A 14,147-nucleotide genomic window follows, 5' to 3' on the forward strand; every position below is an offset into this window, starting at 1 on the left:
CTCCGCCCATTGTCGCATCACGCTGGGTCGCGTCTATCGGTCGCCGTGGGTACAGGACGTAAGACAAAGCCAGACAGGAGATTCGATCTGGTCCAGGCCAAGGTCAAGCCCAGGTGAAGACTCTGGGATGCAGCAGACCCAATCAGGCCCCGGGCCGCGGGTAAAAACAGCCGCGCTGGCCGTCAACTCCTGGGCAGAAAGGAACGATGACATGTCATTGGACGCGCCTATTGACCTCCCTCGCTCGAAGTCCCTCCACCTCGTGTATTTACTGCTCAAGGCGAGTCCTGCATGCCCTCAAGAGCCTCCAATCTCCCAGAGCCGTGCGCCGCCTCGCTTGTCCCACCTCTCCGGGGCGGCAGGGCCCCCACCCGACCGCTAAGCGCCGCGCCGCTACCCCGGCCGGGGACCGTGATTGGTCTGCCTCAGCGGCTGCTCATACCTAGCCGAACGGCCTTTCCATCCGGGATACTGGGTTGGGGGTGGAGGAGGAGGAGGGCCTTGAGACGAACCACAACACTCGCTCAAATCAACTCGTTGGCTCACTCGTTTTCACAGCGGTACATCGGGTTGACGTACTCCATGCAGGAACGGCAATGTAGCTTGGTGTGCGCAGAAATGCCCGGGGACGAAAAAAGGGCCCAGAACGCGAGCTGCTCGATTTAGCAACACAACCAAAAAAAACAAAAAAACAATGATGCACGGCAACCTGAGGTATGGTGGGTGGCTTGTTGTGCCTTGGTATCTGTAGGTAAGAGAGGTTTGTTTGTGTGGATGATGAGTCGAATCCTCAAGTGAGCTTGAAAGAACTTGGGGGATGGATATAGTATAAAGCAGACTGATCTCATCCGCCTTCGTTTCTCTTTTCTTCTGTTCCTCCTCATCAACATCACCGCAGACATCAGAATCACTACCGTCTTTTCCTTTTCCTCTCTCTTTCTCTTTTCCTTGTTTCCTAGGTCAGCTTTCCTTGGTCAAGTTTGGGGTCATTCATCTCTCTCTCTCTCTCTCTCTCTCTCTCTCTCTCTCTTGTCTCTTGTCTCTCTTCATCAGTCAACACTCGATATTTCTTGGTTTTCCTCGATTCTCTCTCGGCTCACGATATCCCCCTTTTCAGGTCACGACGAACGACAACGAAAGGACGCAGAAACAACACCCCATTTATCTCAAACGACTTCCTCTCTCACTTAGAAACCCTCTCTCATTATCGATCAAACGATTCATATCTTGTCTCGATTCTTCCTCAACTTCAGATCTCAACCAGTCGCTGAACCAAGCGACGCGCTTCCTCCAAGATTCCCTCCCCAACTCCCTCCCCGACGGCCTGCATCCCCTTCCCGCCCCGGCGATTCCCCGTACGCACAGCGCTCCACTTCCACACCCCGCGCCCGAAGCTCTCCCTCGTCACGCCCGTCTCCCTTGCCCGCGCCGGCCCCCGCCGCTGCTCCAACATGGGTTCCGCTCCCCGCCTCGGCGCCCTCGGGCACACCTTCACCGCCATGCGCGCTATGCAGTTCGCCTCGCTCGTCGCCATCATCGGCATGGTCTCCAACTTCATCTCCGAGATCAACGCCGCCGACGCCACCTCCCCGCCGGTCCTGGTCGGGACTCTTGTGATTGTGAGCCCTCGCAATCTCCGCATTGTGTCCATGTTTTTCAATACTAACAATGCACTACCACAGGCCTGCGTCGCGACCCTCTACATCACCATCACCTACATCCTCTACTACGACAACATGCTGCCTCTCCTCCTGGCCACCGCCGCCGACTCGGCCCTCCTCGTTGCCGTCATCGTCGTCGCCTGCCTCCTCGGCAAGCCCCTCTCGTACCTCGAATGCGCCGCCCTGCCCCGCTCCGGCAGCACCGCCCACTTCATGGCCTCCGTCACGGCCAACATCAACACGGGCTCCGCCGGCGTCCTCAGCTACCTGGTCTGGGTCGGCGCCGACCAGCGCACCTGCTACGCTATCAAGGCTGTCTGGGGCCTTTCCATCGCGCTGTGCGTGCTCTTCGCCTTCAGTGCCATCACCGCCGTCTGCCTGTGGCGCCGCGTCAAGCTCGCCCCAGCCGCCGCCTCCAAGGATATTGAGGGTTGAGGGTGCGCCCGTGGGGGGAGGGCGGCGGCCGCCGGCGGTGCTACTTATGCCTCTTCTTTCCCGCCTCCCCCGACGAGGGAGGTCAGGGGATACTGCTATAGTGGCAGGAAGAGCCTGGGCACCACCGCGGTGCTGGCGAGGGAGAAGCGGTGGGACAGCAGCAGCGGTGACTCCGGGTCGGACTCGGACGACGTCGCTGTCGCTGCCCCGCGGCCCTCCTCCCGCGCCGGCGCGAGACCGTGGTTTCCGCCCCCTCCCACCACGGCGCAGGTGCAGCACAAGCGCGTGCGGGTCGTCGAGCAGCGGATACCAGTGCACCCGCTGCCGGTGTTGCCCGAGGTGGTCGTCGCATCCCCTGCGGGGCCTGCGTCTCCGGGCAGCGACCATCAAACAACCACGACGCCGACGACGCCGGCGGGCGACGACCGGCTCACCGGCAGACCCCTCGCGCGAGGCAAGTCGAAACGGAAGACGATTATGGAGTTTATCGACGGGTGGTGGGATCTCGGGCTGCTGGAGCAGCAGAGGCAGACGATGCTCGCCCGGGCCGCTTCCCGGAAGTGACCGAGCGGCGTTTGTGTGTGCTGGGCTGTGCGTTGCCTGAGTCTTATCTTGGATCTCGTCTTGGCATCTGCTGGTGTAATTAGAAATTGTCGACCGGGGGTAATGTCTACTGGATAGATCTTTTTCTTTTTTCTTTTTCCCCTTTTGTCCTGGGCGGTTTCCTGTTGGCGTTCTTTTCTCCTCATTCTCTTGGTAGCTAGACCACTGATGATAAAAACGCAAAAAAAACAAAACCGGCGATATTCGGGTGTTCTATTCCGTGACCATCCATCCAATAACGACCAACCCAAGGTATACTTCAATAACAACCTCAGGTCAGAAGCACGGCGTGCCCCATAATCTTGAAGCAGGCGGCCAGGTCCCAGCTCTCGTCGATGGAGTCCCGGCGCGCCCAGACGTTCTCCATCACGCCGAGGGCGGCCTTGATGGACCCGAAAACCTCGAGGGCGCCCATACGGCCGACCATGTCGCGGAACATTTGCTCCTGGCACGGGTCGGCCAGGCAGCCGATGACGCAGAAGGGCCAGACGGCGGTGCGCAGACACACGGGGCTCGGCAGCGAGTCGAGCAGTTCCAGCGTCGCCTGCACGCTCGTCGCCGTCTCCGGGCACGAGGGCTGCCAGCCGGAGACGACGGTCGAAAGGTAAGTCAGCGCGGCGTGGGCCCAGATCTTTGTGTGCACGCGCGAGGCGTCGGCCGAGTCGCGCGTCTGCTGGCTCCGGTAGAGCGTCAGCGGGTCGGGGGGCAGGCGCGTGGTGTCGGCGTGCGTCGGGTGCGGCGGCGGCATGTCGGACAGGGTGCAGGCGGCGGCGCGGCAGGCGAGCTCCTCGGGACTGCCGGCGGCGGCGGCGACGGCACCACCCAAGAGGCGCGGGCACTGGTTGTCCACGCAGGCGATGCCCTCGCGCAGGGCGATCTCGAGCAAGGCGGCGCGCGAGACGAGGTTGGTCATGGAGAGGGAGCCGGCGCGGCGGTTCTCCTTCTTCCAGGCGTCGAGGGCGGCGATTTCGCCGATGATCTGGAGGACCCAGCTCTGGCAGCCAAAGTACTCCTCGAGGCGCAGGCGCGGCTCGAGCTCGTGGCACGCCTCACGGCGCGGGGCAAGGAGGTGGTGGTGGTAGGGCTGCAGGGCCGGGGCGCGCTCGAGTGCGGTGGCGGAGATGATGTCAAAGTAGAGGAGCGAGGCGGTGAAGAAGCGCAGGGCGGCCTGGTCGGAGCTCCAGGGCTTGTGGGAGCCCGGGGGGAAGTGGACGTCGGCGAGGAGGGGGATTGCCATGTGCTGCATGGTAGGGTCCCAGAGGTCGGGCCGCGGCAGGATCTGCTGGAAGACGACGGTGGCGGCATCGAGATGCATGTGCCAGTGGTCGTTGGTGGCGAGGGTGACGTCGAAGATGAGCAGCTGGACGATGCTCTCGAGGACGCGGCAGGCCTGGCGGAGCTGGTCCTCGACGCCGCCCTCGTTGATGCGGGCCATGTCGGCGCGGAGCTCGCGCAGGGCGAGGTCGAGCTGGTGCTGCAGGCTGGAGATGGACTTCATGCGGCAGGGGGCGTGCTCGAGCTGGGCGCCGTTGAGGACGACGCCGAAGAAATGGGACGAGAGGCTGAGGGCGGTGTGGTAGAGGGCCTTGTTGTGGTTGAGGACGTTGAGAAGCCAGCCGCGGCCGCCCTCGAGCAGGGCGGGCTTGTAGAAGGGAAAGAGGAAGGGGAAGACGTAGTCGAGGTAGATCATGATGAAGCTGAGGTTGGAGTCGTCGGCAAAGGGGGGCACCGACGCCGTCTGGTCGGCGGTGACGGGGACGGAGGGGTGGGACGCCGGGAGGGGAGTCGGGGCCTGAGCCGGAGCCAGGGCCGGGGCCGGGGTGTGGGCGGCGGCCGGAGGACTGCTGGTGGAGGAGCTCGGGTGAGCGGACCATTCCGGCGTGGGCTGACGCATCATCTGGTTGGGCGGCGAGGCGCTGCCGCCGGGCACGGCCACGTCGTGGATGGACGACTTGACGGAGCTCATCTGATAGAGCGGGCTCGACGAGTCGCCCGGCGTGTCGTTGACGGTCGATGGGCTGTTTGAATCAGTGGCCTTGGAGGAACCGCCATCGGTGCTCAGGGCGGGAACCGGGGGGATGTCGTGGTGGTGATGTTGATGCCGGTGGTGGTTGTGGTCGTCGTCGCCGGGGGTGTGGCCGGCGCTGGGGTCGACGTCGAGGCTCTGCAGGTACTTGCGCTCGCGGCGGTTGTTGGCCTGAATCTTGACCTGCTTCTTGAGGTTGTCGGCCATCTCCTTCTGGCGTTCGGCGCCGTCCATCCAGTCGGGCTTGACGTCGCTGTAGTAGCAGGTGATCTCGAGCTGGGCGCAGCCGTCGCAAACGGGGCGGGCCTCGTCGCACTTCTTGCGGCGCAGGCGGCAGGTCCAGCAGCCCTCGGAGCTACGGATCTTGGCCGAGGACGACGAGGACGACATGCTGTTCTTGAAGCGCGTCCGGAGCCCCGAGAGGGACGACATGTGCGTCATGTCCCTGTTGCGGGAGAACATGGTGATGGTGGATGTCGGTGTGAGGGTTTGGCGCACACGGCGTTGGCGAGGCTCAGGTGGGAGATGTCATCCAGAGGGAACCGTCGGAGGCGGGACCGGGCGTGTAGCGCCGGATCAAGGTCTGTTGAGCGCGACTGCGAATTGGTCGATGAGATGGACCGCAGTTGGGTGAGTTGTCGCCGTGTGTCGTCGGTGTGTCGTCTGTGTCTGCGCGTGTAGCGAGTGTAGTGAGGACAGGGAATGAGTGAGTGAGTGAGTGAGTGAGTATGCGCGATAGGGGACCAACCGGATTTGTAATCCACTAAAAAGTGGTACCGGGTGAAATCCATTCGTCTCTGTGGGGCATTAGCGAAGGGAGAAAAAAGCCTGAAGTGACAGGGAAGACGTCTGGGACCAGGGATCTTGTGGGTCAACACGATGCTCATTGGTCGGGAATCCCGCGGCGAAAGAGACCCGCTTTTCAAAGGCTACGCCATTTGGAGTTTTGGTCCAATCATCGTCTTCCATTTTCTCCACCCTTCTTACTCGCGATAAACCAGGCAGATGACGGACGATGCGATGCGATGCGATGCGATGCAGGGCAATTTCTGAACATGAGCTGCGACACGGGAGCGCGAACATCAATCACAGGGGGCCACGCAATTCTATTTCACTCTACCTGGGTAGCCATCTGTAATAGAGTCTAGACTCTTGTCATTTCACTTCTTACTAGCCTACTCGTATTGTGCATAAATCTAACTAGCAGCTACCTACTCTGCACACCGCTCTAAGTGCGGAGGATACTACTTACATATGAATACCTTGACCCGCCGTGACATTTGAATCGACCCCCTCCCCTTCCGACAACATTTTGATTGAGAAGCTTCATATGATATCCATCACGCGCCATCCCACAAATGCCTGAAGCAAGCCATCTGCGATCACCTGAAGGACTCGAAAGCTCGACACAGCACTAACATCAGATCATTTCCACCCTAACCCACTTTTCAACTGTCGCTTGGAGTACCTATGTGCCAAACCCTGGCTGAGTCTCGTCTATTGGCTTACCATATTTGAGTTCAGGGTTCAACGTTGACATTGCATACGACACATGGACGACGCAGACACACATGGCTGTGAGAAGGTGAGACACATACCTCGTCTAAAGCGTTTCCTCTCAAAGTCACCACTTTCTTGTAAGTATTTTACGTCTTGGGACCCAGCGTCTCCTACAGCTCCATTGTGAAAAATAAATATAAATGAAAATAGGTCTGTTGCTTGATAGTAGCAGTAGGGTATGAAGATATGGGTTGATGGAATTGTGACCATGCGGTTTGTTTGCCGCTCCTTTACGCGGGTGTATCATGTCCGTTTAGCTTCCCCTCCCAGTCCTTACAACCTGAGCCGCAGAAGTCTTCTTCCCAGTCTTGATACGAATATTGTACATCGGTTGTGAAAACATTTGCCAATGCGCGGATCTAACCGCCTATAGAGTTGGACATTCTTCAAAAAAAAGCAAGATTTGTAGAATATCCCGTCAAGCTGTTGCGCTTACAAAAGAAATCACATAAGAGAGCCCCCTCTCACCCACAATAACAATCACTGCGTGCCGTCGTTCTGCCAATGGTAATGAACAGGTACATGGCCCTCGATAGCCTCGTGCTGGTGCCCATTTGACATGTCGAGGTACGCCTTGACGTCCCCAGAGACACCGGCCGCAGCCGGGTCCGAATCCAGACCCCTTTGCCAGGAAACAAAGTCGTGATACCCGTGCTGCAGAGGGTACCCGACAGGGAACACCTTCGCCGGCGCCGCGCCGAAGACGACGCCCAGCGAGGCCTTGACAACCCACTGGGCCATGCCGAGCGAGTGGACGACTTTCTCGGTCGCCAGGTCCCGGAGACGGTCGCCGGCGGTTCGCTGCCTTCTCTTCTCGTGGTCGCATTCGTCCTGCAGCTTGACGAGCTTGTCGTTGACGTCGATGAACATGCGTTCCCAGACGCCGATCTGCTCCTCGCCGAGGGGCCGAACCCCGGGCAGCTCCGAGTGTCTCCAGGTCCACGTGTTCCTCGGGGCGTTCAGCTTCGCGAGCTCCGACTCCGAGGGGTGCTCGGTTCGTACAAGCGTCCCGTCCGGCGCGCGGGACCCGTCCTTGGCGTACTGCTCGTGGACCGCGGTGACGGACCCCGCGACGGTCTTGTACTCGTCCACGACCCCCGCGTCCCGCCCCTGCCGGATCTGCTCCTTCGTGGGCGGCTTTCTCTGGTAGCTGAGCTGCCAGCCGCGCCCGGTCAGGGCTTTACACGACCACTCGGCGCTGTCGTCCAGCCCCAGGCCGTGGTACAAGTACCGAACCCTGACGGAGGGGTGCACCAGCTCCTCGGTGTTGGTGAGGAACGCGTCGTCCTTATCGTTTCGGTATAGGCCCGGCCTCCTTACGGAGCTCTCGGGCAGGTGCCCGCGGTATGCGCGGTAAGGCAGCGTGAGCGCGCTCCACGCCCGGTCTGGAAGGGTCGTGGACAAACTGTCCGGGCTGCTGATCTTACCAAGGCCCCATGGACGGATCTCGTCCCCGTGGGAAACGGTGCTGAATATGCGCTTCATCTCGCACTTGCTGAACTCCACACCGACGGACGTCAGTTGGTCCGCCATCCCTGCAAAATTACACTCAACGTCAGTTTCTCGTCGAGAATCCGAAAGTTGGAGAGGGCTGACTGACATGCAAGCGCAATCTTGGAAATCTGCTGCGAGTTCGAGCCTCCTCCGACGTTGCTGTGACACCCGGGAAACCACACCTGGCGGAGCTTTGTGTGGGTGTTGCTGTCTTTACGTCTCCAGAGCGTGGGACGGAAGGCCGTCCTCCATTCATCCAAGGCCAGGCCGTGGAACGCGTGGTCGATGTTGGGGTGAATGTTGATGCTCTCAAAGCGCAGCTAGGAAACGTTGTCATTAGAACCTCCCCAAACTGTGACACCTTCACAATGCAAACAGCACAGAGGACCAGGTCTTTACCTCGTCAGCACTGCGGCTTCCCTGCCACAATGACCACGGCATCTTGGGAATACCCAAACTCCCTACAGTGTCCCAGATACCTAATCCCAATCTCCTCATCAGTTCCTCTGACGTGTGAAACCCAGTCGTAGGGGGCATACTCACCAACGGCTTTCACTCTGCCCTCGACGGCCTCGAACTCCTCAGAGTCGCCGACTTGCTGTCGACGAGTCAAACACATTTGGTACTATTCAGTCAGTACCGAACGCCGGGTAGGAATGTGAGGGGGGCACCCACCCTGCCGAGCTGTTTGCGGTAGGCCTTAGCCATCTTGCGAAATTTCATGACCCCGTTCTTCTTCTGAGCCGTCATTTTAGTGAACAACTCCCGCTTCTCCTCCTCGAGTTTCTTCTCGAGGTTGCAGTGAGTCAAGGCCCTGTCGCGCTCCTCCAGAGTTCTGATAAGCTGATGGTCGAGATGCCACAGCTCGTCTTCGGGGATGTCCTTCCCGTTCTTCTGCTTCTTTTTGATCTCCAGAATCTTGTCGAGATATTCCTTCTCAACTCGCAATTTGAGCTGATCGACATTGAATCCCAAGAGATGTTTCTTCTTGTCATAACACTTTGCGTCCGTCCATTTGTTGAAGGACTGGTAGTCCTGGTAGATTTTGCCGAGGTAGTTGAGGCCGGTCCGGTTGAGGAACCCGAGGGAGCAGACCATGGACGCGATCGACCTGGCCGTGAACGCTCCGCGCGAGAACCCGACGATGATGATCTCGTCTCCTGGGTTGTAGTTGTCGCAAATAAAGCGATAACAGTCTACGATGTCCTGGGTTGAAACATGTCTTTAGCCTCAGGGGTACCGGCGGGATCGAGCTCCCGTGGAGGATGCATACCTGCTTTACTCCCAGACCTAATAAGCCTCCCATGAAGCTGGCGACCGACGACTCTTCTGTACCGGCGCCGCGGTGGTAGTAGACAACCTGGGCCATGCCGGTGCAGCACTTGTGTGCAACTGCGGCAGAGAGACGACTGACGTTGGTAGGCACCGAGTCTCCGTCATGGTTTCTGGAATATCAATAAGGTCAGAATGCCGCGTTGTCGTACGCAATCAGAAATTGTCATTTGGAGGTGGTGGCATACGAGTTGTTCCATGTCCCGTCACAGCAGATGATTAGCCTCTTCCTGTTGGCAAAGTTGCCATCTTTTGGGGCCGTAACATGAGCGCAATTGACGTAGTTGGGGCTTTCGGATGACATCTTCAATGACGAGATGTAAGTAAACTGACGAGAGTGACAGTTGCCTGAGAATGTTTGTGTGTGACGCGCACCTCGCTGCACTTCAGTCACTCGTTTCATGGATCATGGGATTCATGGACTTTATATCGGACACTCTTACCGCACCACTCCGAAAATATCGCAACGGGAAGCTTTAGAATGGCACGTGAAGGAGGTAGAACGGATGTGAAATCGACTCACTTGCATTCTCCCAATTCCGGGAACGGCAAACAAGTGAAACATTGCAGTCGGCCAGTTCGTGGGTTGAAGACATTCAGGTACGCATCGTCCTGCGAGCAGGACTTGCGGGGCTAAGTGCAACTGGCCGATCGTTTTATGACCTATGAAATGCCTGCGACGGAAATGCTATATTGAACCGCTCTTCTAGTTGTTTGCGACGAGGAAGATTGGTAGGCATTGCCAAGCCGGACTAGGATTAGCGTATGAGATTCAGCCCGTTGGTTTGAAGCCGAAAGTTCCACGTTGTCTTGGAATGGGGCAAGGCATGGCATGCGTTTGACTGGCATATACTGCGTGGAAGTTGCCATCGCTTCATCTGTCCCTTCTGGTCTGTTCTTTTGTCTACGCCTTCTCTGAACCTTCCCTGAGTCTAAAAGGGTGCGAGGGGCTTAGGGAAACACAAGGTGGTAAGCAAAGTAGGTTTGAAGAACTGCCATATATGAGCAGAAACAGCCATGAGAGCTGTCGGAGCGAGGTTTCGTATCTCCAAATGAAGAGACCGGTACTTGACCGTGAAGTACGAAGTTGAGGCTTGTCGTTCGAAAGTCGAATATTCAAGAGAATGCTCGACTGAAACTCAAGAAATTGTGTATCAACAGTTGATGAAAATTCCCAAACCATCCATGTCTTAGCCAAGGTGCGGCTGACAAGCCATCGTTCCCGGGGCCGGTGCCTCGGTACGGACCGGGGCTGCCGTGTCCCTCTGCCATCACCGAGTTTATACACCAAGTGGCCAGTCGTTCAGCCAGCCAATGCCAAATCTATCAAGACTTTGCTCTTGACCAAAGAGGGAAAACCAGTCGTAGGGTTCAGCTTCAAAGCCATGTGGCAGGCCACGAGACATGCCGAGAACGTCCATGACACTGGACCTGTTGGGGGAGGATTTTATGGGACACTTTACGAGTGTAGAAACAAACACGTGGAGAGACATAAGAAGTGCCGATCAAAGTCGCAGCATGGAGACTTCAGGGGCATCGTCAAGCCACGGTATGTTCTAGGACAAAATCTCGATGGTTGTATAACCTCGGTCGCATTTTGGGGCAGATGATCCTTATCAGACCTGACTGCCGTTAACGACAATGTTGGAAGTCACTTGAACCCGAGCCTCTTGCGGGGGTATGCTTGTCGAAACATCGAATCCTTCATTCTCTAGAACACAAAAGAAGGCTGACTCGACTCTGACATCTACAGGTTGAACTGGGAAGCAGCACATTGCATTTGGGGAACACCTTTCCTGGGTTATTGAGCCCCTTGGTTGGAGACAATCTTCCGGGACCCATGCTGTTGCAGAACATGAAAATACCCTTGTCGTGAGGATCTGCAAGTCGGTGAGAATTGCGCATCGTGGCTATCAACGAACGGGCAAACTGAGTGGAGACAAGATTGAAGTTAGAAACGAACAATAGTACTCACCCACTGCTTTATACCTGTGACACCGTGGTCGGTTCTCTTTTCCACGCCATAACCGCTTGGAGGCAGTATCTAACGCGAATCCTCCGGCGTCGGTGACCGCCGCCTCGGCAATACCCTGCCGAACCTGCATGCTGACTGCATCAAAGGAGACGATCCCGGCCATCTAGGGACCAACCGTACACTTGCGATTCGCGAAACGGCCACTTTGCGGTCCACCGCACCAAGAGAAAAAGCAACGTTGGACGGGCTCGGGAGGTTGGAGTGTGAGGAGAAGAAGCTTTCGACTGCGGGGCTGCCGCCGGGCATGCATCGGGGGTTCTCTCCGTCGGCGGCTATTAAAAAAGGCGAGAAGGCCGCCGCTTCGCCCTAGCGAGAATGGGCAGAGAAAGTGTCCTAGAGCAAAGTCAAAACGGAAATCTCTGTGGCGTTCGAGCAAGGCGGTGTTTGCGTTTTCCTGTGACACGAGAAGCGAAAGTTAATCCTCAGCTGGTGCTTTCTCTTACTCAAGACGACGTTCGACATCTTTCAACTCTAACCTAGAAGACGACAGCACGGGGGTATCGTATCGCCAGTGTGTTGCTGGAAGAGTTCGTCGGGATGGCCTCTACGCTCGACGTCAAGGGCTCACACGCCCCGGGCCGCGATGATGTCGAGTCGCCTGCAGGGAAGGAGGTCAGTTGATTCCCCAATGAACAAGAAAAGGAAAAAAAACAACAACATACGAACCCGAGTCTGACCGCACATACCAGGATCTCTCCCACTCATCACCCCTCCCAACCGACGCCGAGGAAGAAAAGGCCCTCCTCTGGAAGCAGGACAGGCGCATCATCCCGCTGTCGGCGGGCATCTACTTCCTCTGCTTCCTCGACCGCTCCAACATCGGCAACGCCAAGATCCTCAACTCGTCGTCGGGCCACGACATGCAGACCGAGACGGGCATGTCGAACCGCGACTTCACCATTGCCCTCATGATCTTCCTCATCGCCTACGCCCTCTTCGAGGTGCCCTCCAACATCTTGCTCAAGAAGCTCCGCCCCTCGCGCTGGCTCGCCTTCCTCATGTTCTCGTGGGGCGCCGTCACCATCGGCCTCGGCGGCGCCAACGACTTCGCGACCGTCACGGGCGTGCGCTTCCTCCTGGGCGTCTTCGAGGCCGGGTTGTTCCCGGGCCTTGTGTACTACCTCACCTTCTGGTACCGGCACGACGAGCGGAGCGTCCGGGTCGCCATGATCCTGGCGAGCGCGACGCTGGCGGGGGCTTTCGGCGGCGCCATCGCCTACGGCATCGGGCACATGAACCAGGTGCACGGCATGTCCGGGTGGCGCTGGCTGTTCATCATCGAAGGCATCCCGTCGTGCCTGTCGGCCTTGTTCGTGTGGTTCTCCCTGCCGGACTACCCGGAGAGCGCCGGGTGGCTGACGGAGCGGGAGAAGGACCTCGCGGCGCGGCGGCTGTACAGCGAGGGTAGCAAGAGCAGCCACAAGAGCATGTCATGGGAGGAGGCCAAGGCGACGCTGACGGACTGGAGGCTGTACGGGCACTATCTCGTGTACTTTGCCATGTCGACGCCCTTCTCTTCGCTCTCGCTCTTCACGCCGTCCATCACGTCGGGGCTGGGCTTCGTGGATCTGCAGGCGCAGCTCATGACGGTCCCTCCTTACGCAGCTGCATATGGTAAGTCGGGGATTCACCCGTGCCTAGAAAACTGTCCTCACTCACGTTTTCACTCTCACTCTCACCTTCAGTTTCACTCTCACCTCACTTCCTCTCACTCCCTCTCATTCCCTCTCGCCCCCTCCCCCCTCCCCATTCTTGCCACCTGATTGCTGACGCCCTCCAGTCGTGCAAATTATCGTCGCCTGGTCGGCAGACCGCTTCAACGCGCGCGGCGCCCACTCGGCGGCCCTCGCGCTCGTCGGCGGCATCGGCTTCGCCGTGTCGGCGGTGCTGCCCCCGGACGCCTACAACGCGCGGTACGGGTGCCTCATCGTCGGGGCGTCGGGCGCTTTCGCGTGCATCCCGCCGCTGCTCGGATGGCTGACGTCCAACATCTTCAGCACGGCGGCGACGGGGCTCGCGATCGCGCTCAACGTCAGCATCGGCGCCGGGCTCGGGCAGATCCCGGGCGTCTGGATCTACAAGGCCGAGGAGAAGGCGAGGGGCTACCCGACGGGCCACTGGGCGAACGCGGCGCTGCTGTTCGTCGTCGTCGTCGGGTGCGCCAGCCTGAGGGTCTATTACGGGGTGAAGAACCGTCAGATCCAGAGACGAGCGGAGGAGGATGGAACGGTAGCGAGGTTGTACAAGTTGTGAGGTGGACCATGTTGTCTAGGTGACGGGCATTCCACCGGCCTCTTCCGTGAAAGAAGTTTCCCCCAGCATTAATTAACCATGCATAGTAGAATGACTACTCTGTTAGTCTGTCTGTCTGTCTGTCTGTCTGGAAGGGAGAACTTTGCTTTGTTCACACCTGCGGAATAATACAGCATCCATTCATCTCATGCAACCTTGATCGATAATGACAGTATCTGGTCCATCTGGTGGAATGTGCCAACCCCAACGTAGCCACAGACCGCCGCGTTTTCAGGTCGCGGAGCCTCTGAAACCCGCATCCCCGCAACGAAGCGGGTTCACGATGGTACGGCGTTGTGGCAGAGTGGTCTAATGCGCAAGACTAGAAATCTTGTTCCTTCGGGAGCGTCTGTTCGAATCAGGCCAACGTCGACTCACAATCTTTTTGCACCCGCCTTGCAATTCACTACATATGTGTGGTGTTGGGTACTTAGGATGGGGTGGCACGCGATAGGAAGTGCATTGCAACCGCCTTCGGAGGGAGCTGTCCGTGACGGGATTAGTCCTTCTGCATTGGGGCATGTTGCACCCAACACACAGCAAAAGACATTCCCTAAAACATGCTTCTGCGTGTGTGTTCCCCCAGCCGTTAGGGGCGGCTCCTGAACGAATTGACGCCGAGGCCAAGACAAATCCCTGCAAGAGGCTTTTCTCAATAGCGACTGGGCTAAGTCGTCCGGGGTCATGCTTGACATGGGGTGACCCCAAA

General features: G+C 58.3%; 5 protein-coding genes across 5 annotated transcripts; 2 read left to right on the forward strand and 3 right to left on the reverse strand.

Annotated features, from left to right (window-relative positions):
* The first annotated feature begins 862 nt into the window (after positions 1–862).
* Positions 863–2,947, forward strand: CDEST_12005 (uncharacterized protein). Its single transcript, XM_062928161.1, has 2 exons — positions 863–2,041; positions 2,117–2,947. The coding sequence occupies exons 1-2, from the start codon at positions 1,452–1,454 to the stop codon at positions 2,658–2,660; spliced, it is 1,134 nt and encodes a 377-aa protein (XP_062784212.1). The 5' UTR covers positions 863–1,451; the 3' UTR covers positions 2,661–2,947.
* A 1-nt stretch (position 2,948) lies between these two features.
* Positions 2,949–5,422, reverse strand: CDEST_12006 (Putative zn(2)Cys(6) fungal-type DNA-binding domain, fungal transcription factor). The gene has a single exon (XM_062928162.1). The coding sequence runs from the start codon at positions 5,185–5,187 to the stop codon at positions 2,971–2,973; it is 2,217 nt and encodes a 738-aa protein (XP_062784213.1). The 5' UTR covers positions 5,188–5,422; the 3' UTR covers positions 2,949–2,970.
* A 1,343-nt stretch (positions 5,423–6,765) lies between these two features.
* Positions 6,766–9,514, reverse strand: CDEST_12007 (Putative Tle1 phospholipase, alpha/Beta hydrolase; the record flags this gene model as incomplete). The annotated part of the gene is made up of 7 exons (XM_062928163.1): positions 6,766–7,820; positions 7,886–8,099; positions 8,179–8,258; positions 8,323–8,404; positions 8,455–8,985; positions 9,053–9,224; positions 9,300–9,514. The coding sequence occupies 7 exons, from the start codon at positions 9,512–9,514 to the stop codon at positions 6,766–6,768; spliced, it is 2,349 nt and encodes a 782-aa protein (XP_062784214.1).
* A 1,301-nt stretch (positions 9,515–10,815) lies between these two features.
* Positions 10,816–11,438, reverse strand: CDEST_12008 (uncharacterized protein; the record flags this gene model as incomplete). Its single annotated transcript, XM_062928164.1, has 2 exons — positions 11,087–11,438; positions 10,816–10,991 (listed from the first exon to the last, which is right to left on the reverse strand). Exons 1-2 carry the CDS (start codon positions 11,247–11,249, stop codon positions 10,816–10,818), a joined length of 339 nt encoding a protein of 112 aa, XP_062784215.1. The 5' UTR covers positions 11,250–11,438.
* Position 11,439: 1 nt separating this feature from the next.
* Positions 11,440–13,625, forward strand: CDEST_12009 (Putative major facilitator superfamily, MFS transporter superfamily). Its single transcript, XM_062928165.1, has 3 exons — positions 11,440–11,758; positions 11,836–12,760; positions 12,927–13,625. Exons 1-3 carry the CDS (start codon positions 11,684–11,686, stop codon positions 13,397–13,399), a joined length of 1,473 nt encoding a protein of 490 aa, XP_062784216.1. The 5' UTR covers positions 11,440–11,683; the 3' UTR covers positions 13,400–13,625.
* Positions 13,626–14,147: the final 522 nt, after the last annotated feature.

The sequence above is a fragment of the Colletotrichum destructivum genome, chromosome 8 (genome assembly GCF_034447905.1).
Source record: "Colletotrichum destructivum chromosome 8, complete sequence".
NCBI classification, from domain to species: Eukaryota; Fungi; Ascomycota; class Sordariomycetes; order Glomerellales; family Glomerellaceae; genus Colletotrichum; species Colletotrichum destructivum.